Source organism: Acipenser ruthenus, chromosome 11 (assembly GCF_902713425.1).
Source record: "Acipenser ruthenus chromosome 11, fAciRut3.2 maternal haplotype, whole genome shotgun sequence".
Classification (NCBI taxonomy): Eukaryota; Metazoa; Chordata; class Actinopteri; order Acipenseriformes; family Acipenseridae; genus Acipenser; species Acipenser ruthenus.
In genome coordinates, this window is record NC_081199.1 from 2,081,223 (window position 1) to 2,101,056 (window position 19,834).

At 42.9% G+C, this 19,834-nt stretch overlaps 2 protein-coding genes and 2 non-coding genes across 6 annotated transcripts; all 4 read left to right on the forward strand.

Moving 5' to 3' along the window:
- Positions 1–301: 301 nt before the first annotated feature.
- Positions 302–374, forward strand: trnar-ccg (transfer RNA arginine (anticodon CCG)). The gene has a single exon. It is a non-coding gene; the product is annotated as a tRNA-Arg (tRNA).
- Positions 375–1,403: 1,029 nt separating this feature from the next.
- On the forward strand, positions 1,404–4,118 carry LOC131739316 (basic salivary proline-rich protein 2-like). Its single transcript, XM_059032675.1, has 2 exons — positions 1,404–2,165; positions 4,008–4,118. Exons 1-2 carry the CDS (start codon positions 1,404–1,406, stop codon positions 4,116–4,118), a joined length of 873 nt encoding a protein of 290 aa, XP_058888658.1.
- trnar-ccg (transfer RNA arginine (anticodon CCG)) lies at positions 2,272–2,344 on the forward strand. Its single transcript has one exon. It is a non-coding gene; the product is annotated as a tRNA-Arg (tRNA).
- LOC117973389 (scavenger receptor class B member 1-like) lies at positions 3,865–19,814 on the forward strand. 3 transcript variants are annotated; one of them, XM_059032798.1, is made up of 13 exons: positions 3,865–4,294; positions 7,060–7,220; positions 8,686–8,827; positions 9,203–9,406; positions 9,803–9,898; positions 10,492–10,607; positions 11,060–11,226; positions 11,477–11,595; positions 13,797–13,870; positions 14,378–14,429; positions 14,754–14,900; positions 16,552–16,693; positions 17,768–19,814. In XM_059032798.1, exons 1-12 carry the CDS (start codon positions 4,175–4,177, stop codon positions 16,669–16,671), a joined length of 1,518 nt encoding a protein of 505 aa, XP_058888781.1. In that variant the 5' UTR covers positions 3,865–4,174; the 3' UTR covers positions 16,672–16,693; positions 17,768–19,814. The 3 variants fall into 3 exon arrangements, with proteins under 3 accessions (XP_058888781.1, XP_058888780.1, XP_058888782.1); XM_059032797.1 differs by having other exon boundaries at positions 3,866–4,294; positions 16,552–16,671; XM_059032799.1 differs by lacking the exon at positions 16,552–16,693 and having other exon boundaries at positions 3,868–4,294.
- The last annotated feature ends 20 nt before the right edge of the window (positions 19,815–19,834 follow it).

Genomic DNA, 19,834 nt, shown 5'->3' on the forward strand with positions numbered 1-19,834 from the left:
CTTAGCATGTTAATAATGTTGGAGCCCCCTCATATGGTCTGCATAAACACCCCGGCTTTAAAAAAGAGAATGTTTCCAGGTGCATCTTTTTAAACGCCCTCCACAAAAAAACAAGTAGGGCAGCCTGAGATTGCTGTATGGAAGCATTGCAATGTTTGCAGTTTGTCATGGCAACAGCCCCCATCTCCTCCAGCGTCTTCCAGATCAGCATTGTAAATGCTGGCTGTGTCTTAATGGGGGGTGGTTGAAGCCACAGGCAACAGACAATGAAGGGTCCTTTGTGTTGCTGTTAATGACAACAGGCCCAGTGGCCTAATGGATAAGGCATCAGCCTCCGGAGCTGGGGATTGTGGGTTCGAGTCCCACCTGGGTCGTTCATTTATGAAAGTTCAGTGATGAAATAATAATATATATTTTAGAAAAATCTGCTGCAAATGTAATCTAACAAGTATCAGATTGTTATTGTTCTGTTTAAAGTCCTTTTTTAAAGCTTTGTGCAAAACAAAAGGCAAGGGTTCCAGCAATTCTATCGTCAACAGTATTTGTTATGTTTGACAATGAGAAAAACATTGCAATATTAAATTCAGTGACAGTAGTTATTATTATTAAATACATTTCTGTATAAGCGTTTTGTAACCAGCAGAAAGCACAGGGGGGCTCGGTGCCTGGCAGAGACACAAGGAGGGCAGGTTTATCTCAGCCCTTACTCCAACCTGCAATCTGCAGCTCCATAAAAGGGAAATAAAAACATACTGTTACAACACAAGCAGCATGCAGCTGAGAGGGTTGTGTAAGGAAAGGAGCGACTGAAGCATTTACATTACCATTCCCCTTTGTTGTAAAGGCCTTGATAAACCAGGCCCTGGGGGTATCTGCAATAAAGGGGGTCTATGAAGTATGCACATCTTAGGAGAGGAAAAATGTTATCTGACCAGGACAGCGTTGCAGGATACAAGGAGAACAAATACTCTAGTCTGCACAAAAGAATCCCTAACTAACGTGATTCCTCACACCTCCCAGTGCTCTAGCACGGTGACTGTAGAATGCAATGAGCTCTATTGAAAAAGGAATCGAATTCCAGGAAGTTTAGAGTCATGAGTGTGGCAGCAGCTTCTGTAATGGGGGTTGTGGTGTCCTGTCTGTTGTGGTATCCTGACATTTATCTGAGAAGGTGTTTTTTTTTTTGGTCATCTGATTCTATCAGATCTTCAGGGTCGGTTTAATAGGTTTTCCACGCCTTGCAGGTCTTTTCATAATTAAAGTGAGCAAATCTATGATTTTACACCCAGTTAGCCACAGTTGAGCCGGGTAGAGGACAAGTAACAAGGTCATGGCTACCCCGTCAAATAAATCCAACATTTTCAGTTGGGCCAGAAAATGAAGGGTCCGGCTCTACAGAGTTAATGAAGAGAGAACCGTTGGAACCCAGGGGACCAGACAATGAAGGGTCCGACTCTACAGAGTTAATGAAGAGAGAACCGCTGGAACCCAGGGGACCAGACAATGAAGGGTCCGGCTCTACAGAGTTAATGAAGAGAGAGCCGCTGGAACCCAGGGGACCAGACAATGAAGGGTCCGACTCTACAGAGTTAATGAAGAGAGAACCGCTGGAACCCAGGGGACCAGACAATGAAGGGTCCGACTCTACAGAGTTAATGAAGAGAGAACCGCTGGAACCCAGGATATCAGAAAATGAAGGGTCCGACTCTACAGAGTTAATGAAGAGAGAGCCGCTGGAACCCAGGGGACCAGACAATGAAGGGTCCGGCTCTACAGAGTTAGTGAAGAGAGAGCCGCTGGAACCCAGGGGACCAGACAATGAAGGGTCCGGCTCTACAGAGTTAATGAAGAGAGAGCCGCTGGAACCCAGGGGACCAGACAATGAAGGGTCCGGCTCTACAGAGTTAATGAAGAGAGAACCGCTGGAACCCAGGGGACCAGACAATGAAGGGTCCGACTCTACAGAGTTAATGAAGAGAGAACCGTTGGAACCCAGGGGACCAGACAATGAAGGGTCAGACTCTACAGAGTTAATGAAGAGAGAACCGCTGGAACCCAGGGGACCAGACAATGAAGGGTCCGGCTCTACAGAGTTAATGAAGAGAGAACCGCTGGAACCCAGGGGACCAGACAATGAAGGGTCCGACTCTACAGAGTTAATGAAGGTGTGGGAGTGCTGGTGGTGGATTGAGATTTTTGCATGGCTTGATATTTTTTATTGTCCCATGTAGTTGAATAAAATCACCCCCCTAGCTACACCACTGCATGGAGGGCCCAGTGGCCTAATGGATAAGGCATCAGCCTCCGGAGCTGGGGATTGTGGGTTCAAGTCCCACCTGGGTCGTTCATTTATCTTTCAACATCGGTGGGGTTTTTGGAGGGGGCTAGACAAAATATGTTTCTTATGTTGAAGAATAATTAAATAAATAACAACACATTTAATTTAACTCAAGAATTGAATGTTTTATTGAATAAGATAAATTTTCACATGAAGCAAACATGTTTGTTTTTATTTAACTCAAAAACGAAATATCTTTATTGAAAAATAAAAATGTTCAAATAAGGCTATGTTGTTGTTGTTGTTGTTGTCCTACTTTCAAAACGTTTTAACATCCCTAAAATTATAGGCCTTATCAAGCAAGAATATGTCACTGAGTCACAATTGTGCAAGATTCATGAGCCCAAATATACTTCATCTAATGGTGTGTGGGGTCAGTTGTAACATTATATATATATATATATATATATATATATATATATATATATATATATATATATATATATATATATATATATATATAAACAATCTGCTGTTAAAAAAATAAAAATAAAAAATAAAAAAGTTCCCATCTAAACACAATTCATGAGTTAAAATTGAAAATAATTAATGTCGTAATAATTCATTGCAGGATCAAGTTATATAATGTAACGTCATTCCCGTGCTTGTCTCTGCTGAAATGTGCTTTAAGGGCAACAGGCAATGATCTTTCAACCAATCAGATGCCGTTAAAAGGCAGCCTGCGTGCATTAAGAGGAAGCTTCCTATTAACGATATCTGATAGATTATCAATGGGGTTAGTATAATGTGCAGTGATTGCACTCTGAACTGCCTGAAGTTGCAGCATTATCTCGCTGTAAATAACGTACTGTTGATAAGTGTAAAATCAGACACACGTTGCTGGACTGAACACATTCGGTGTGTGTGAGCATTGATGTTCAGCCTTGAACAAGATAAGGTCTTATCATTATAAAAACCCAACGAGCAATGTTCAGTTTCTGTCATATGCTGTTATTAAAAATAAAAAAACACCCTTCGATTGACAGCCATTAGCGTTGCCAGCATAGTGTGAACCGAACACATTTGCCCCACCGGTGAATGAAGAGGCCAGCGAGGGTGCTGAGCGCACACACACACACGCACGGCAATCGTTATAGAGGGCCTTAAAACACTCAATGCTAAACGTTTAAACTGTTAAAAGTATTGCAAAGAGCTGTGAGAGCGCATAGGTATTGAGAGGCACATTAAAAACCACGGTATACCAGGAAAATCTATAGCAGATGCACACTTTCTATCCCATATCAACCTGCAGATGAAACAGTGGTACTGTACCAACTTACACTGAAACAAACGCTTAGTACATACAGCTGCACACGTGTTTATCACGTGGTCTCTGATTGCTATTAAAACGCTGTAAACAATTATTAACAGCTACCCATTTAATGTACAAAAAAGAAAATTGAGAACAGACACAAATATTCTGCCTTCCTGACAAACTCTCCGCGTCACTACAAACTACATTTCCCAGAGCGCCTCATTTTGGGGGCGGGGCGGAGTTTAACAACAGCTTAAAAACATGTCGTCTGAACCGCGCAGCATTGTTCTGTTACCGCGGAGTAAGTGTGTAAAAGCTGCTGTCCGTGCAGATTCGCAGTTCAGTGTCTGCGTTATCGTCAGCAGCTGGTTCGGGTTGACGAGTTCCTCTGTTTTCTGTTTGGGTTTTTTGCAGCGTCGTGATTTTTGCGTTGCATTCCTCTTGACAGTACAGCGGCTGCAGAAGCACAGTAAACTAGACAAAGTGCAGGAGCCGGTACTGCTGCAGGAAACAGTAACAGAGTAACTGTTCGGCAAAGGGGTTTGGTTTTTTGGGAGCATTCATTGTAGCACATAGTGAAAATGTCAATATCAAGGTCGAAGCTGGCTGCAGGTCTAGGGGTGGCAGGGCTGATGACGGCTGTCTTTGGCACTGTGCTGGTGTTCGTCGGACCACTCATTGTAGACCAGCAAATCGTCAAGGTACAGTAAAAGTTTTATTTATTTATTTCTTAAAAAAAAAATTATAAACAAAAGATGTTGTCAAACCAGGGTAGTCTATGGTAAATTCACAGTAAAGCATGGTAAAAGCATGGGAACATTGCAGATATACACTGTTAAACCTTTATAAGGGCTTGTAATGTGTAATAAATAATGTGATATCTTGTAACAATTGTAAGTCGCCCTGGATAAGGGCGACTGCTAAGAAATAAATAATAATAATAATAATAATAATAATAATAATAATAATCCAGACAGCTATATCATTTGAATATGTGTTTAACATGTTATAAGAATATGTCGTTTGGCCTATAATATATTAAAATATATATTATAAAAGGCAGACGTTAGTGCCAGTGGGGTTTATACTGGCACGAAGGCAGCTGATTTCTCTGCACAAAACACATTCTTAACATACTCTGATCTCTCTCTAATCTGCAATAAAGAAAAAAAAAACTAATGTTTGTCTTCCGCCCTGAGCTACAGGTCACAGTACTAGACCACAGCTCATTTCTTCAGTGCATCTTATTCTGCACCCTGAGCATGCCCACGTTTCATTTCTTCAGTGCATCTTATTCTGCACCCTGAGCATGCCCACGTTTCATTTCTTCAGTGCATCTTATTCTGCACCCTGAGCATGCCCACGTTTCATTTCTTCAGTGCATCTTATTCTGCACCCTGAGCATGCCCACGTTTCATTTCTTCAGTGCATCTTATTCTGCGCCCTGAGCATGCCCACGTTTCATTTCTTCAGTGCATCTTATTCTGCGCCCTGAGCATGCCCACGTTTCATTTCTTCAGTGCATCTTATTCTGCACCCTGAGCATGCCCACGTTTCATTTCTTGAGTGCATCTTATTCTGCGCCCTGAGCATGCCCACGTTTCATTTCTTCAGTGCATCTTATTCTGCGCCCTGAGCATGCCCACGTTTCATTTATTATTGTATCAGAAAAGAATCAGGCAGCCTTCTCACTGTGTTCAGTAAAGAGCCTGTAAGTTAGAGCATTGTGCTGGTTCTGATAAAGAGGGTACTTGTTCATTCAGGGTTTCAGACTCCAGTATTATAAACGCTGTCAGTATGAAGCTCCTTTTAACTCTGACCTGAATGGCACTGCAGTGAAATCCTGATTTGCCATAGTGCCATCGCAAGCATTCCTGGTTGTCTGTCTGGGTATGTCTGGAAATTCCCTGTGAAAGTGCTAACAGACCTGTATTGGTTGTATCAGTGTTCCACGCTGCTGGTCCACATATCTATATGTAACACAGGCTAGGTCACCTGCCAGAGCTATATGTAACACAGGCTAGGTCACCTGCCAGAGCTATATGTAACACAGGCTAGGTCACCTGCCAGAGCTATATGTAACACAGGCTAGGTCACCTGCCAGAGCTATATGTAACACAGGCTAGGTCACCTGCCAGAGCTATATGTAACACAGGCTAGGTCACCTGCCAGAGCTATATGTAACACAGGCTAGGTCATCCAAAATGTCTTTAAGAGCCAGAGCAGTGATCTGTTTCCTTTTGTTTGGCTGGCAATATGCCCCTATGCAGTAGACTTTGGCTGATCCAGTCTGCGGTGTTGCATATGTCTCCTATGGGAGCTCAAAACTAAAGAGCAGCTCCTGAACTCATCACAAGGTAAGGGGAAACGTATACAAAAATGTCTTCAGTTGTCTTTTGTTTTTTGAACACAGTGAACAGGCGTGCCGTTTGCTCAGTTAGGTCAGGTTGTCCTGGCTGTGTTTCACAACTGCTGGTACTGCTAGCTGTCCTGCTGGCTTTGCAGACGTGGTATTACACCATCCCTGGCTTCAAACACAGACACAATTCAGCCATAAAGAGAGTCCAACTGGAGCCAATGTGGAGCATTATATATATATATATATAAAAATTATACACCAATCATTATTAATAAATAATTACAGAATATATTACAAGCACATTTAGGAACAGACTGCTGTTTCTCTGTTTAGGTAGAGTTTGTTTTCGGTGTTTTTTTAAAATGCCATTTGAGTTTTGTGAACTTAATACTGTGCTGTGTCAGCAAACTGTGAGAAATACTGCTTGTAAGCATGTCTCCCTGGCTGATCACATGATCACGTGGTGTCTCATTGTAAATGAAGACACACACCGGGCAGGGCAGGGCTGTGCTGAAGGCAGGGACAGTGCAGTGCTCTCCTGTACGACTACAGTCACCACAGCATTGGTTTTACACAGATCCTCTCATTCCAACATCGTTACAAAGCTCTGTACAAACAAGATGTAAAAACAGTTTCAAAAACTCTTTCAGTGTGGGCCATAAAACGAGGGAAATTTTTGGCTGGTAAGCGATTTTGGTTGGAAAACTGCTGACCAGACTTCTGTATGTCATGCTGCCATTTTGAAGTCACACAGCGATTAGATAAACCAATCATATCGGGTTATAACTGGCACTAACCCCAATAAACCAGGGCCGTCCTGGCTGACGTTCATTATTGACGGTGTTATGCTAAATGTTATTGTCAATTCATTTTTTGCTTCTGTGTTGTTCAGTGGTGTTAAGCTGAGGGAACACAAAACCAGGCTGTGGCTTGGAACTTGGTTTCAGGAGACTAGGTTTCAGGACACTGCACGGCACACCACACCAGGGAAGACTTGGGGTTTGAAACAGCAACCTCAAACTAGGTCTCCCGGTCTCCTGGAACCAGGTTCCTGAAAAAGCATCCCTGTGTTCCCTCAGCTTTAACCCGCTCCTGTTTCCTTCTCAGAATGTGCAGATAAACCCCCACAGCGGCATGCCTTACACCATGTGGAAAGACGTGCCTGTGCCTTTCTTCATGTCTGTCTACTTCTTTGAGGTCCTCAATTCCAACGAGATTCTTCAGGGGGAAAAGCCTGTGGTGAGACAGAAGGGTCCCTATGTGTACAGGTGAGATCCCCGAGCCCCGAGCCCCTCCTAATTCTAGGAAGTCCTGAGGGCAGGGGAGGGCAGGGCAGGGCAGGGCGGGGTGGGGCGGGGGTGTCAAGAGAGACACTTTGTGATGCAACTGCTCTGCGAGTCCATCTGGAATGAGACAAGGCTGTGAGTGTTGAAATGGTCTCGCGCTGGCTGTCACTTACGTCAATACATATCGCTGTACTAATCTTACAGCAAAACAGTCCAGGGTTTTTTTTATGGTTTGGAAGGATTATTAAACATTTCGCTCCAGGTTAATGGTCATTTCAGTGCTCTTCTTAATTGAGTGAGATTCTAGCCCTGCTGTCAGGGAAGTGCAGCTTGCTGTTACATTCAAGTGATGCTGCGTGAAGTGAAGGGGGCACCTTCTGTCTCTACTTCTGTATGCTGTGAAATCCTGGGAACATTGCTCTTAGGAAGTAAATCTGCTTTAAATAAAAATAAATAAATAAATAAATAAATAAATGTCTTATTTTATGAGCCAGTTATATACTTTCATATGCACCAGTCTGAGCAGCACAGAAAACAACACAGAAAACTGTTGCCCGTTTAACTGACAATTTTCATAGGCTATAAAATTGGGGTTCATAGCGAATACTGAAAAATCCCAAATGCAATCCCTGCTGTGTTGTTACCATTATTATTATTATTTATTATTATTATTATTATTATTATTTAGCAGACACTACACAGGACAGTCCTTTTAAATGAATAGCTCTCGTTATTTGTGATTATAATATACCTTAGCAAAGCGAAGTACCCAATCCAGTGGCCAGCTTTCAAACAATAATATGCCCCCCTCCCAAAAACCCCTCTTGAATGCCTCTCTGTCTCCGTGCTGCAATGCATTTCACACAGATAACACCCGTGCCATCATGTGCTTTCCTGTTTGTTCCCAATGTATTTGTTCAGTTACTCTTTAAATAAATGTCTCATGCAAATTCAAAACCTCACCCATGTCACTTGACTGGTATTCCCCCAAATTCAAGCCCTTGCATCACGCTGCTTAGCAAACGGACAAACCATCGCCAAGTTGAGCAAAAACTTGAAATGGGCTGATTTGAGTAACCTGTAAGCCACAGCTAGATTTTAGAGCATTTTACAGCACTGGGGTGTCGCCCTGGATTACTTCAACCATCTATCTGTGGTTCTCCCTAAAAAAAAGGGGTAATGAAATCCAGGTGCACCCCACAGCGCTGTAAAATGCTCTAAAGGGCTCTAAGAAGTTATGCAGTGTCTTATCCAGGTGAGGTTTGTGTTTTTGAGGTTGCCAGTGAAATAGCTCTGTGTGTGTGTGTGTGTGTGTGTGTGTGTGTGTGTGTGTGTGTTTTATTGCATTGTATTTCCAGAGGAAATTCACTGTTTCACCCTGCTGTCAGCAGTACCCTTGGTTCAATGCACACTCTGTTCTGTTGTGTGTGTTTTTCTCACAACACAGGGAATTCCGTCAGAAAGACAACATAACATTCCACGACAACAACACTGTGTCGTACAGAGAGTACCGGCAGTATCACTTCTTCAGGAACATGTCCATAGGAGACGAGACCGACATCGTTGTCATCCCCAACATGCTGGTGTTGGTGAGTTTGTTGCATTACAGATCTCTCCCACATAGACACACAGTGCCATTAGTAACTCGGAACACAGGTCTGTAGCCAAGACTGCATGGGCTGATGATGCTTCACAAGGTGTTGACTCTGTATGGGCCAATCAGGAGGCTCTGGCTGCAGATACGTGGAATCACTAGTGGGTGAGGAAGGGACACATACCGTGCCAGCACAGTTTAAACACAGTGACTCCCAGCTCCTCTCCCCCTGCCTCCCTGCTCCCCTATCAACGAGCCTCAACCTCCCACCCCCTTGTCCCTCCAAATCCTTGGCAGTAGTCAGTAGTCCCTGGTGCGGTCCCCTGAGACCAGCGGGACTCATGTCTCGTTTTTCTCTTCGACGCTCCAGGGAGCTGCTGTGATGATGGAGGACCTGCCCTACGCGATGAAGCTGGTCTTGAGCGCGGCTTTCAAAACGTTCAACGAGACGTCCTTCCTGAGGCGGAGCGTGGGGGAGCTGATGTGGGGGTACGAAGACCCCCTGGTCGACTTTCTCAACAACTTCTTCCCAGGCATGATCCCCTTCAAGGGCAAGTTCGGGCTGTTCGCTGACGTGAGTACAGTCGCTCGTTTGCGTTTGTGTGACGTCGCCACCTCTGATCAGCTTTCTGATTCAACTGAAAATTGCTGTGTCGTCATGGAGGGCACAGAGAGCTGTGGATGTGTTAAAGAAGCCGCATTCACCCAGTCCGCAGCACTCAGCTGCTTGTTTCTCTATCATTAACACGAATGAGTTTGAATTGCTATGAAGAGGTGGTATATCAATGGCAGATCATGGCAATGGCACTCTGAAAGGATTTCAGAGGATTATTTCACAGATTCTCCCCCTAGTGTTGTATATTTGGATGGCTCATGTTGTACCATGTATTTGCCATTTACCAGCCAGAGATTGATTCCGCACCTTAAAAACAAGCAACCCACAGCTTCTGATGAACTCTCCTCTTTACAGTTCAACAACTCCAACACCGGACTCTTCACAGTGCATACAGGTGTGGACAACATCAGGAAGGTTCACATGGTGGATTCATGGAACGGGTTAAAAAAGGTAAGGCAAGGGGCTGTATGTGGGGCGGCAGACATGTGACCCTAAATGTGAAGGTACCAGAACGCCACTGAAACAAGAGTTAGTATACAAATTCACATTGTGTCTGTATACTGAACTTCTAGTAACACATAGAACAGGCAATGCGTTGATCTCATTTCTACAAGGATTTCCACAAAGTGGCTTTCTCAGCATGCTTTACGTGTGTGTGTGTGTGTGTGTGCGTGCGTGTGTGTGTCAGTGGCTTCGCTTGTGTTTGTGTCCACACTTGTAGTCGATGCCCTGTGCCTGTCGGTTTTGTCAGCATTTTCAGCCTTCTTAAAGAAGCAGTTGGTAATAGAAGACGTTCCTAATGCTCTTTCCATTGCATCAAGAGGACTGGCTGACTGAACGAGACAGTTGTGTGGGAGATGGGAGTCATGTGACTTAACCTGCCTATTACACAAGTTCCGTCTCGACCTCAGCACTGCTTCTCCGTTTGTACTGCTTCTTATTAAGAAACACGCCCAGCGCTCTGGATACAGTGATCTACCCTCGAGTCGGATCACTCAAAAGGAACTGTGAGGCTGCTGGATTATTTAGTTTGTGTTCTGCAGGTAAATTACTGGAATTCAGAGCAGTGCAACAAGATCAATGGGACTGCAGGACAGATGTGGCCTCCTTTCATGACCCCAGAAACCACTCTGCCTTTCTACAGCCCGGACGCCTGCAGGTACAGCACAAGGATTTAGAACACGATCTGCCACGTTCAGAGGCAACCAGCCAGTGTTAGTGCTTACTGAAGTGCACCAAGTTGATGCAATTAAGAAAGCAACACTCAAGTGAGCATAAACACTCAAGTGTTGCTTCTGAGTTTGGCTCTCTTTGTCCCCTCTGTTGTCTAGCTTGTATGAATTGCTCCAGGCCGTGGAGGAGTATTGTGTCTGGAGCAGTTGCATTCGTTTAGCAGCAGAGCCCTGATTACAGGGTGTGACTGTCTGCTAGCTGACAAGGCCAGCTCCTGCACAGAGGGAATGCGCCATAATCAGGGCTCTGCTGCTCTTCTGAACTGCTGAATCGCTCCCTGTACTGTTATTTCATACGTTTTGAATCTCCTCCTCTCAAGCCAGAGCGTTTGTCGGAGAATCTCATGCATGTCCTTCATCATTTCATGTGTTGCTTCAGATCGATGGAGCTGGTGTACGAGAGATCCGGGGAGATGCTGGGCATCCCCACATACCGCTTCGTGGCTCCGAAGACCATGTTTGCTAACGGGTCGGTGTACCCCCCCAACGAGGGCTTCTGCCCCTGTAGAGAGTCTGGCATCCAGAACGTCAGCAGCTGCCGGTTCAGTAAGTGTCTCCTCTCTCTCTCTCTCTCTACAGGACTGCAAGGTTGTGGTATACTGATAAACTTTCACAGGAACACTGCAGAACCAATATTTGTTTAACATTGATTTAGAAGTTCACACTGTCCTTTTAACCTGCTTGAACTGGCCCTGAATCTGTCTTCCACTGCTCACCCCTGGGAATGAGAAGCCATTCTCGCTGTGTTAGGCCTGGAAGCTGAAGGTTTTGAAGTGTCTCGTCTCTTTGTTCCCAGACTCCCCTGTTTTTATCTCCCACCCTCATTTCTACAACGCGGACCCCGTGCTGCTGCAGACGGTGGATGGCTTGCACCCCAATGAGGAGGAGCATGGGCTGTTCATCGATATCCACCCGGTGAGTGACTCCCCCATACCCTCTCGCTGTGGGGCCTGCCCTGGCAGGGGCTGTTTGTGATCACTAATGGCATTAGCAAGGCAGCCCTCTGTACCGTAGCCTCAGGCAGTGTTACCAGCAGAACCTTGACAAGCGATCCTCGTAGAGTTACAGAAGCCGCTCAGACGAGTGCTCAAGTTGCTTTTCCGACTCCTGCTTGCTTGCACAGGTTTTTTTGCACATTCAGTTTCACAGAGCAAAATGTTGACAGTTTCCCTTTCTGAGGCTTGCATGCTGGGAGATTGAAAAGCCTGAAGACAGACAGAGGTAACATGTTGTTCTCATTGGAACGGGCGGTGTTGTGTGATGCACTGCCCGTGCGGATTGTGTCCTCTGTCGGTGAGGTGAGGTGAGGTTAACAGCTCGAGATCCACGAATGCAGATGAGTCAGTTAAGGGATGCTGCAGCTACAGAAACGGCCTGTAAGTGTCTGACCTCTGCGCATTGGCACAAATACCTGGCTCAGAGAGGGTGAGGGATCATGGAGTGTTTGATCTGGGACGTGGGTAATAGAGGATGCTGGATTTGAACAGTAGTGTTCAAACATTTTTCTATTTTTCAATATTGAAATCAGTAGAGGCTGTCGATGTTCATGGAGTTTTCCATAACCTTCAGTTTGGGTTCATACTTCAAGGCTGTAAATTAATCTTTATTGCACTCCAAAGTTTTCTTATGTTAAAAATAAGAATAATTATTTAGTTCCCAGAAACTACGTGATTTAAGTAAGTAGCTTGATTAAACAGCTGGAATTCAATACCTTCAGTGAAAACAGCATCATAATTCAAAACCAGGCTTGCAGTTTTGTTGTAGGGTTTATCATTAGTAACGAGCACACTGAATGCTCTTTATATAATTGCTGGGCCGGTGCAGTTAAACTTCTGGACCCTGGTAGTGATATGCACCAAAGCAAAAGGATCCCAGAGCGTGATTGTAGTTTTATGGGTGCACTTGTTATTCCTGCTATCTTTAGTATTGCCATACAAATACAGTTTTGCAACCCGTATCTAAATTGATTTATTACTTAAATGTCATCTAATCGCCCAAATTGCTTTTACAATGCCTGCTTGCACAGATTTGAGCGATTAGATATTTTTAGACTTGCATGCTGAGGGATTGAAGACTGGAAAGTGTTTTTCCTTTAAAAGGCTGAAGAAAAACAGAGGTAACATTTTGTTATCAGGAAGATCAGGTTATGTAAACCGTGTCATTAAAACAATTAAGACTGCTGTAAATTCTTGCAGTCAGCACCAGACTAGTACCGTGTGTGGGACGTGTCATATACTGTATTTAAAGGGATAGAGGACACATCAGGAGATGGCTTGGAGATCTAATACTGTCTATTGGTATCCTTAAAAAAACAACGTGTACATGTTTTGGTTAGCTAGACTATTTGCAATAAGGTAAGAAGTTTCGATGTAACCTGTTGGTTTAAAATGATGCTTTCAGAGGACCAGCATAATAATGACGTGACTGCCCTCAAGTGGAGGATGAATGCCAGAACAGATTCACGTTGCAGTCCTGGCGGGGCTAAGGCACAGTCAGTGTGTTTGCTTCTCTAGTCTTGTGCAGCACACATCGTCTGCAGGGGCATCAACGACAGGACAAAGCAGTCCCAAACATGGATGTCGTTTCGCTGAAGTCCAGCTGCAGGAAAAACATGAATCAAACTCTGCATTGCAGCGTCACAACTCGGAGCCAGAGTGAAGGGGATTTTCAATTCCAATTCCTTTTTAAAATCCATTCTCAATCCCAAGCCCTTCACAGCAATTGCAATGTATATGTTAGAGATCATTTTTGTGCATGTTTAACTGCTTTGATTGGGAGCCGATTTCATTGACTAGCAAACAGTGACTTCAGTGTAAGTGAGGTGTTGCCACTGTGAGAAGCTCATTTTAAAAGAGAATGGGAATTGGAATTCAGAATCGATTTTAAAAAGAAATTGGAAATGTAATTGAAATTGATAAACAGTTATTGACCCTGATGCTGCGCGGAGCCATACAGAGCAATTGTAAAGAAGAGGTAAGAGGGTTTACTGAACTCCCAGTAATGGGCTGATGTTTCCAGCACTGGTGTAGAACATCACAGCTGTCCTTTACTCTCTCAGAGTGATTGATCTCTGCTACAGGTTACCGTTCACTAAGCAGCCTCTTCGTATTTTGCAGAAAACTGGTATTCCAATGAACTGCTCCATCAGACTGCAGCTGAGTCTGTACATCAAACAAGTATCTGGCATATCGTAAGTGAATAATTTCTCTTCACTGTCTGTGTCAGCCACAGAATGCGTGTGATTATACAGGTGCTTTCAGATGCTACAGTGCTGTGCGTGCATTAACAAGGGCACCTCTTACAAGGAGAGTTTCCTCTTTATTCTGCTGTGTCAGCGGCAGTGAATCAGTCCGAATGCATGGAATACAGCACATGTTAATTACAGAAAAAACTATCAAGTTCATAAGTCTAATGAGTGTTCTGCAATTGAAATGAAACAATTCTAGAGTAGAGACCCTGGATCTCCGTCAATCTGAAATTAATCAATAAATCAATGAATCAGTATATCAATGAATTAATAAATCAATGAATCAGTAAATGAGGGAGCTGTCACTCAAACTCCGCTAGGCTAAGGGACGCGTCTCTTTGTTCATGTGTTTGTGGGACCAGGGGAAAGCGAGTCCAGTCACAGACAGCTTCTTAAAGGAGAAGCCAATTGGCCCAAGTTGACCCCTGTGTCCCGCGTTTCTCTCTCTAGGGAGACTGGAAGGATCAGTCCGGTGGTCATGCCTATGATCTGGTTTGCGGAGGTATGTATTCGTGCAGATCCACTGATAGGGATTGGGACACAGAGATGTGAACCTCAAGCGTTGGGTCTTCTTTTATTAATAATGGTGCCTACAGAATTTCAAGTTCCAGAGCTTCGTATCTTCACATAAGGGAGTTCAGAGGTAGGAGGCAGGGCTGTATTAACAGTTATGCAGACTTGATGTAATGTGCTTGTGGCTGTGGGCTGTCGCAGTGGGGGAGTCTCACTGCGAGGAGGTTTTTTTTATTGTAATTTGGAAGGCACAGTTTGCTGTGAATCGAGATAACAGAATGTGAGACGTGTCGCTCCTCTCCTCCCTCTGCAGAGCGGGTACATCGACGGGCCCATCTTGGACACGTTCTATAACAACCTGGTGCTGCTTCCCTCTGTCCTGGACTACATGCAGTACGTCTTCATCGCACTGGGAGGGCTGATGCTCGTCGCTGCCGTGTTCCTGGGGATATGTAACAAGGTAGGACAAGCGAGTGTGTGGCTCAGGGCACCAGAGCAGACATGCGTGAGAGACCGCTGGGTCCTCACGGGCCGGGCAGTGCCCCAAATGAACTCAGTCCAAACCCTTTACAGACACTGCTGTACTCTTTCCAACGCCAGCCAAGATGCTGCCCGATTGAGATCAAGGGTACTGTCCTGTCACAACTCATCTTTAAAAACGCATTGAAAGTGACCCTAACCACCCCTTATAATAAAGGTTGGGATCGTCGGTCTATATGGTATCCTTTCCTAATACTCCTGCTCTCCCGTTTCCTCCTCCTTGTGTCCCGTGTCGCCCTTTCCCCTGCCGCTTCCTTCCATTCAATATATATATATATATATGTATGTCCTGGTTATTTGGGATTATTCATTATGGCTATTTTATTAAAGTTTCTATTTGTTGGGTTTCTCCATAGATACCCATTAAAGACCCCTGATGTCTGATCCCTGTGCTTTTGATAGAATAGCATTCAGTTTATTCACAATGAAACTAGACTGCACTAAAATACTAGAACTCTCATTAATTCCTCTTAAGATCGGCCCCCAGCATTAAAACAGCTGTTCTTTTACCCAAGATCTCTTTCTCTAGAACTAAGTAGACCCCCCAACACCTTGATGTTTTGCCCTTGCGATAACTGATCCCTTTAATAACTTCTCCATTTCTTTCTAATAACAATATATATATATATATATATACACTGTATATAACTAAATGCCTATGAACCTATGTCATAGTCAGAGAATCTAAATAATAGAGTACATTCCAGTTCAATAGATGTCTAAGTTTGATAACCTGAGTCATGAATGTGCTGTTGATACTGAACGTTGTGAAGGACAGGTGTCGGTTACTGGCTTTTTTAATTAGAGTAAAACCGATTCCATGCAAGTCGTGTTAATGAATTCCCTGTCTGTTAAACACAGCGAGGTGTCTGCGAAAGTGAAGCAGTGGCTGTTAGCGTTGTATTTAGCTTCAGTGTTTTACACACATTTACAGATGATTAACCCTTCAAGAAACTGAAACTTCTTTTTGTCTGAAAGAATTCTTGCATGAGTCTAAACAATTCCAGAAGTGCTTCAGTGTGCATGCTGTGTAAATCGGGAGATTATCATGATCATATTTTCAGGATTAAGATCACGTGCAATGAATTTGCTGTGATTTCAATCTAAGCTGTTTCCTGACAAGTAATCTTTCAAAGCTGAATAAAATGTGTGTGATGTTTAAATGAAAATGGCAGATTCTCATGGGGAAAAAAACCACGCAATAATAAGCCTGATCTGTTGTGATGCATGTTGAAATAAATAAATAAATAATGAATCCCCCCCCGTCCTGCTTATAAATGTTTAAAAATGTCTGCCCTAAGTGTGCTGTAAATACCTAGTCTGGTAATTCTAGCAATGGTAAACGTCTGCCAGCATTGCACAAACAAACCAACCAACCCGCCCCCATCCCCAACTAATAATTAGAATGGAATTATTATCTGTTAAATAATCAGAAAAAGATCAAATACATCAAAATAATAATAATAATACTAATAGTAATACTACTACTAATAATAATAATGTAAATCAATGTCCTGTGATTTGAACTGCCTTTAACCTCACCCTATTAAACAAGAGTGATTATCTTTTAGGACAAACCCTATAATAGTCATATAAACAGCAGAGGTGCAAACGAGCTCAAACAGGTCGAATCTGAGAAAACTAGTGTGAAGAAAGAGCACAGGAAAGTGATACAGGAAGCCCATCTCTAGGTGGGTAGCAGGTTTGCAAAAGGTATTATTTTTTACTTTTATTTTTTGTTCTTTTAAAAAAAATAATAATAGTAATAATAATGAATTACACACACATCGATACACACACTGTAAAACAGGAAATACCTGCTGCAAATGACTTTTACAGATGTCTCACTATAGACGTATTTAAAGAGAAATTGGTGAATATTTCTTGGCACAAACATGTTTTCCAGTGTGCACGTGTAGGTGTGTGTGTGTGTGTGTGTGTGTACATATACAAAATTACCTTTCACACTGCATTGTGGGGGTTGCAATAAGGAATAAATTCCATTTGAATTCCAATTCACTGAGTTCATGTGTTAATTGTATGTATGTAATATATATATATATATGAAGTAAAGAACGCTGCCTTCATTGTAATGATTTCATAAACCTGTAGAATGCATGCTGTTTTTCTCGTTTTATTGCACTATATAAACGAGTAAGTATATACGACAACAATAACATTACAAATGAGTTTCAGTTGATCTTAATCTTGATTTGGGATCTTCTCTAGAGCTCCATGAATAATGAAAGCCATGTTCAATACCGCCACATGCACACCCTTCATCTAGTCCAGGGACCCCCTTTTGTGATTTTGGAAGCAGGTTCTTCTTTGTTGGTTGCTGGCAGCTTGTGAAATGCCCCACCGGTCTTACTGTCCCCAGAGAAGCTGCAGTCGATTTGTTTAAATCCTGTATCTGTGGGTGAGGGATTACATTTCATGGTAAGCTGTATAGACGAAAAACAAAACCATAGCATAGAAACATCCACTGAACGCAGTTGTTTGAAAATCAAAACCACAGTGAAAGAAATCATGTCTAAGCTTACATGTATTTCTGCTAAAAGCCACTTTTAACAGAAAAATAAATAGTGTCCCCCAGTAGAGGGCGCTTCAGCACCATCAGCCTCTCCAGTACAAAGACTGGGAACAGACCAAGAACATGCCAGCAGCAACCAGCAGAATAATACCTGGATACCCACAGATCTGTTCACACGGAGCAGCCACTGGGTGTGTTTCTCAGCTTGGACTTTGGAAATGAAAAACTAAACAACGTGTTCTTTCATTATTCAGAAACATCCCTGGAGAACTGACCCGAGACGAAAACACTTCTACTGCAGAGAGGACTCCCCTATTGAACTAACCTATCAATGCTAATCTACAATCCGCCTGGAAATAGCAAGCGCCCCTGCTGCTGTCTGGGCTGAATGATCTCACGCACGCACACGCACACACGTTCTCTGGACTCACCTCAAACTGCTTCAGCAGTCCTGCAGTAACGCTCCAGTCCACTCTGTGTTTAGGGTTACAGGAGACTAAAGGATGTGTGTATCTGTGTGTGAAGGAGCACACACAACATGGATTCAAGCAGAATTCAACACGTTTCCTTTATTGATTCCAATAATCAACAGTCACATTTTTACAGCTTTATCATGATCATTATACACAATAATGAGGTCACTAGCGATTCACAGAAATGAAGCAATAATTCGTTACCAGCTTGTGGAAGAAAGCAGCGGACACGGCGCTGGTGTGTGTTCACAGACGATCTTCATTGCTTCTCGAATGCCTGCTCTTTATACAGTATCCTTGCATGCAAAGTGAATTGCTGGCTTATCTCTGTGTGTCAGAAATGTCCTGCTTGCACCAGACGAGGTGAGCTCAGTTCTATTGCCCCTTTCTCAGGCAATAAAACGTTGTTTCCCTGATAGCAGCATACTTTGCACAGCTGCACTCACAGTCCTAGGTTTGTACTTCTAATCTTTACACTAATAGAACAGAAATGGGTTATTATTATTATTATTTATTAGGAACTACAAAATATTTTCTTGTTGGTATGGTATGCTTTGAAAGTTTAAATAATGGTTTTAGCCATGTAACAACATACCTTAGTTATAATATAATGGTATGCATCTTAATTAAAAGTAGAATTCATTGGGATTGGTATTTTAAAAGGAGGTTTGCTTCCTGACTCACAAAGCTACTCGCTGTAATCAAGTTCTGTAACGAGGCACTGCAAGTTGTGTAAAGATAAATTTCTGCTGCTTCAAACAGACCTGAACTGTATCAGAAGCATTGGTTAGTTCTCTCAAGACGTAGCGACACTCCATGCGTGCAAACCTGATGTGCGAGGTGGGTGTTAAACTCATTTCTAAGGTTTTATTTGTGTTATTACGAGGGTATGTTGCCAGTACTGGAAAAAGTCAACTTTACCGCTGGTCTATAACCATGCAAGCTTGTGGTCTGATGAACATACAGCTCTGGCCCAAATGTTTTGCATCACCCTATAGAATTCATTCATTTTGCTTCACAAAGTCGAATGAAACCTGCTGAATAATGTTACGTTAACATATTCAATTACATGCCGCTTTGTAGTTTTCTGTAAAACTGACCAAAAAAAAAGTGACATTTTGAAATCTAACATGAAAAGCTGTACAACTATTATGGCTTCCAGTAGACTTTTGTGATGCAATGTGTAGTTTCTTTGATTACATGATGTTAAATAAAACATCTAAATAATGTTCTCATATATATATATATAAAGGTTTTGGCTGCAGCTGCAGTTTAAGGTGCCTCCACTTGTCCGGTCAGGCTCTCTGCGAGTGATGTCTTTGATGCACATTTCTTTACACTTTTCTATGTCCGTAATGTGTGGCTGCAGCTGAAAACTGCAGTACAAACCAAAAAGAACAACAACTCTAGTTGACAGATTATTTTTTGTGTGTTGGGGTACAATAAAATGTGTTTTTTTTTTTTTTATGTCACTATGTTTATGCACATGTGTTTGATCAGGGGATTCAAAAGTGATACCAACCGATTTTAAAATCAGCCCCTTTTGATATCAATATCATGCGGATCCGAGACAAACATTTTGAGTCTGTCTTTTTTTTAGCCATGCTACAGTTAACAGAAATGTGGATCCTAGGGTTTAAAATGAAGTAATACTAAAACTGCTTTGTTGCACAGGAGACACTGTTCTGCCATCGTCTTTCACAGGGGCTCGAGAGCGGGGAAGTGTTTTTGTAATTGTACAAGGTCTTGGGTGGTTTTTAAAGTACTGTTTTTTGTAAACTTTCTCAGAATTAAAAAATCACAATTAAAACAACTCAATGAAACTCAATGTGTCTTTGTGAGTAGCTG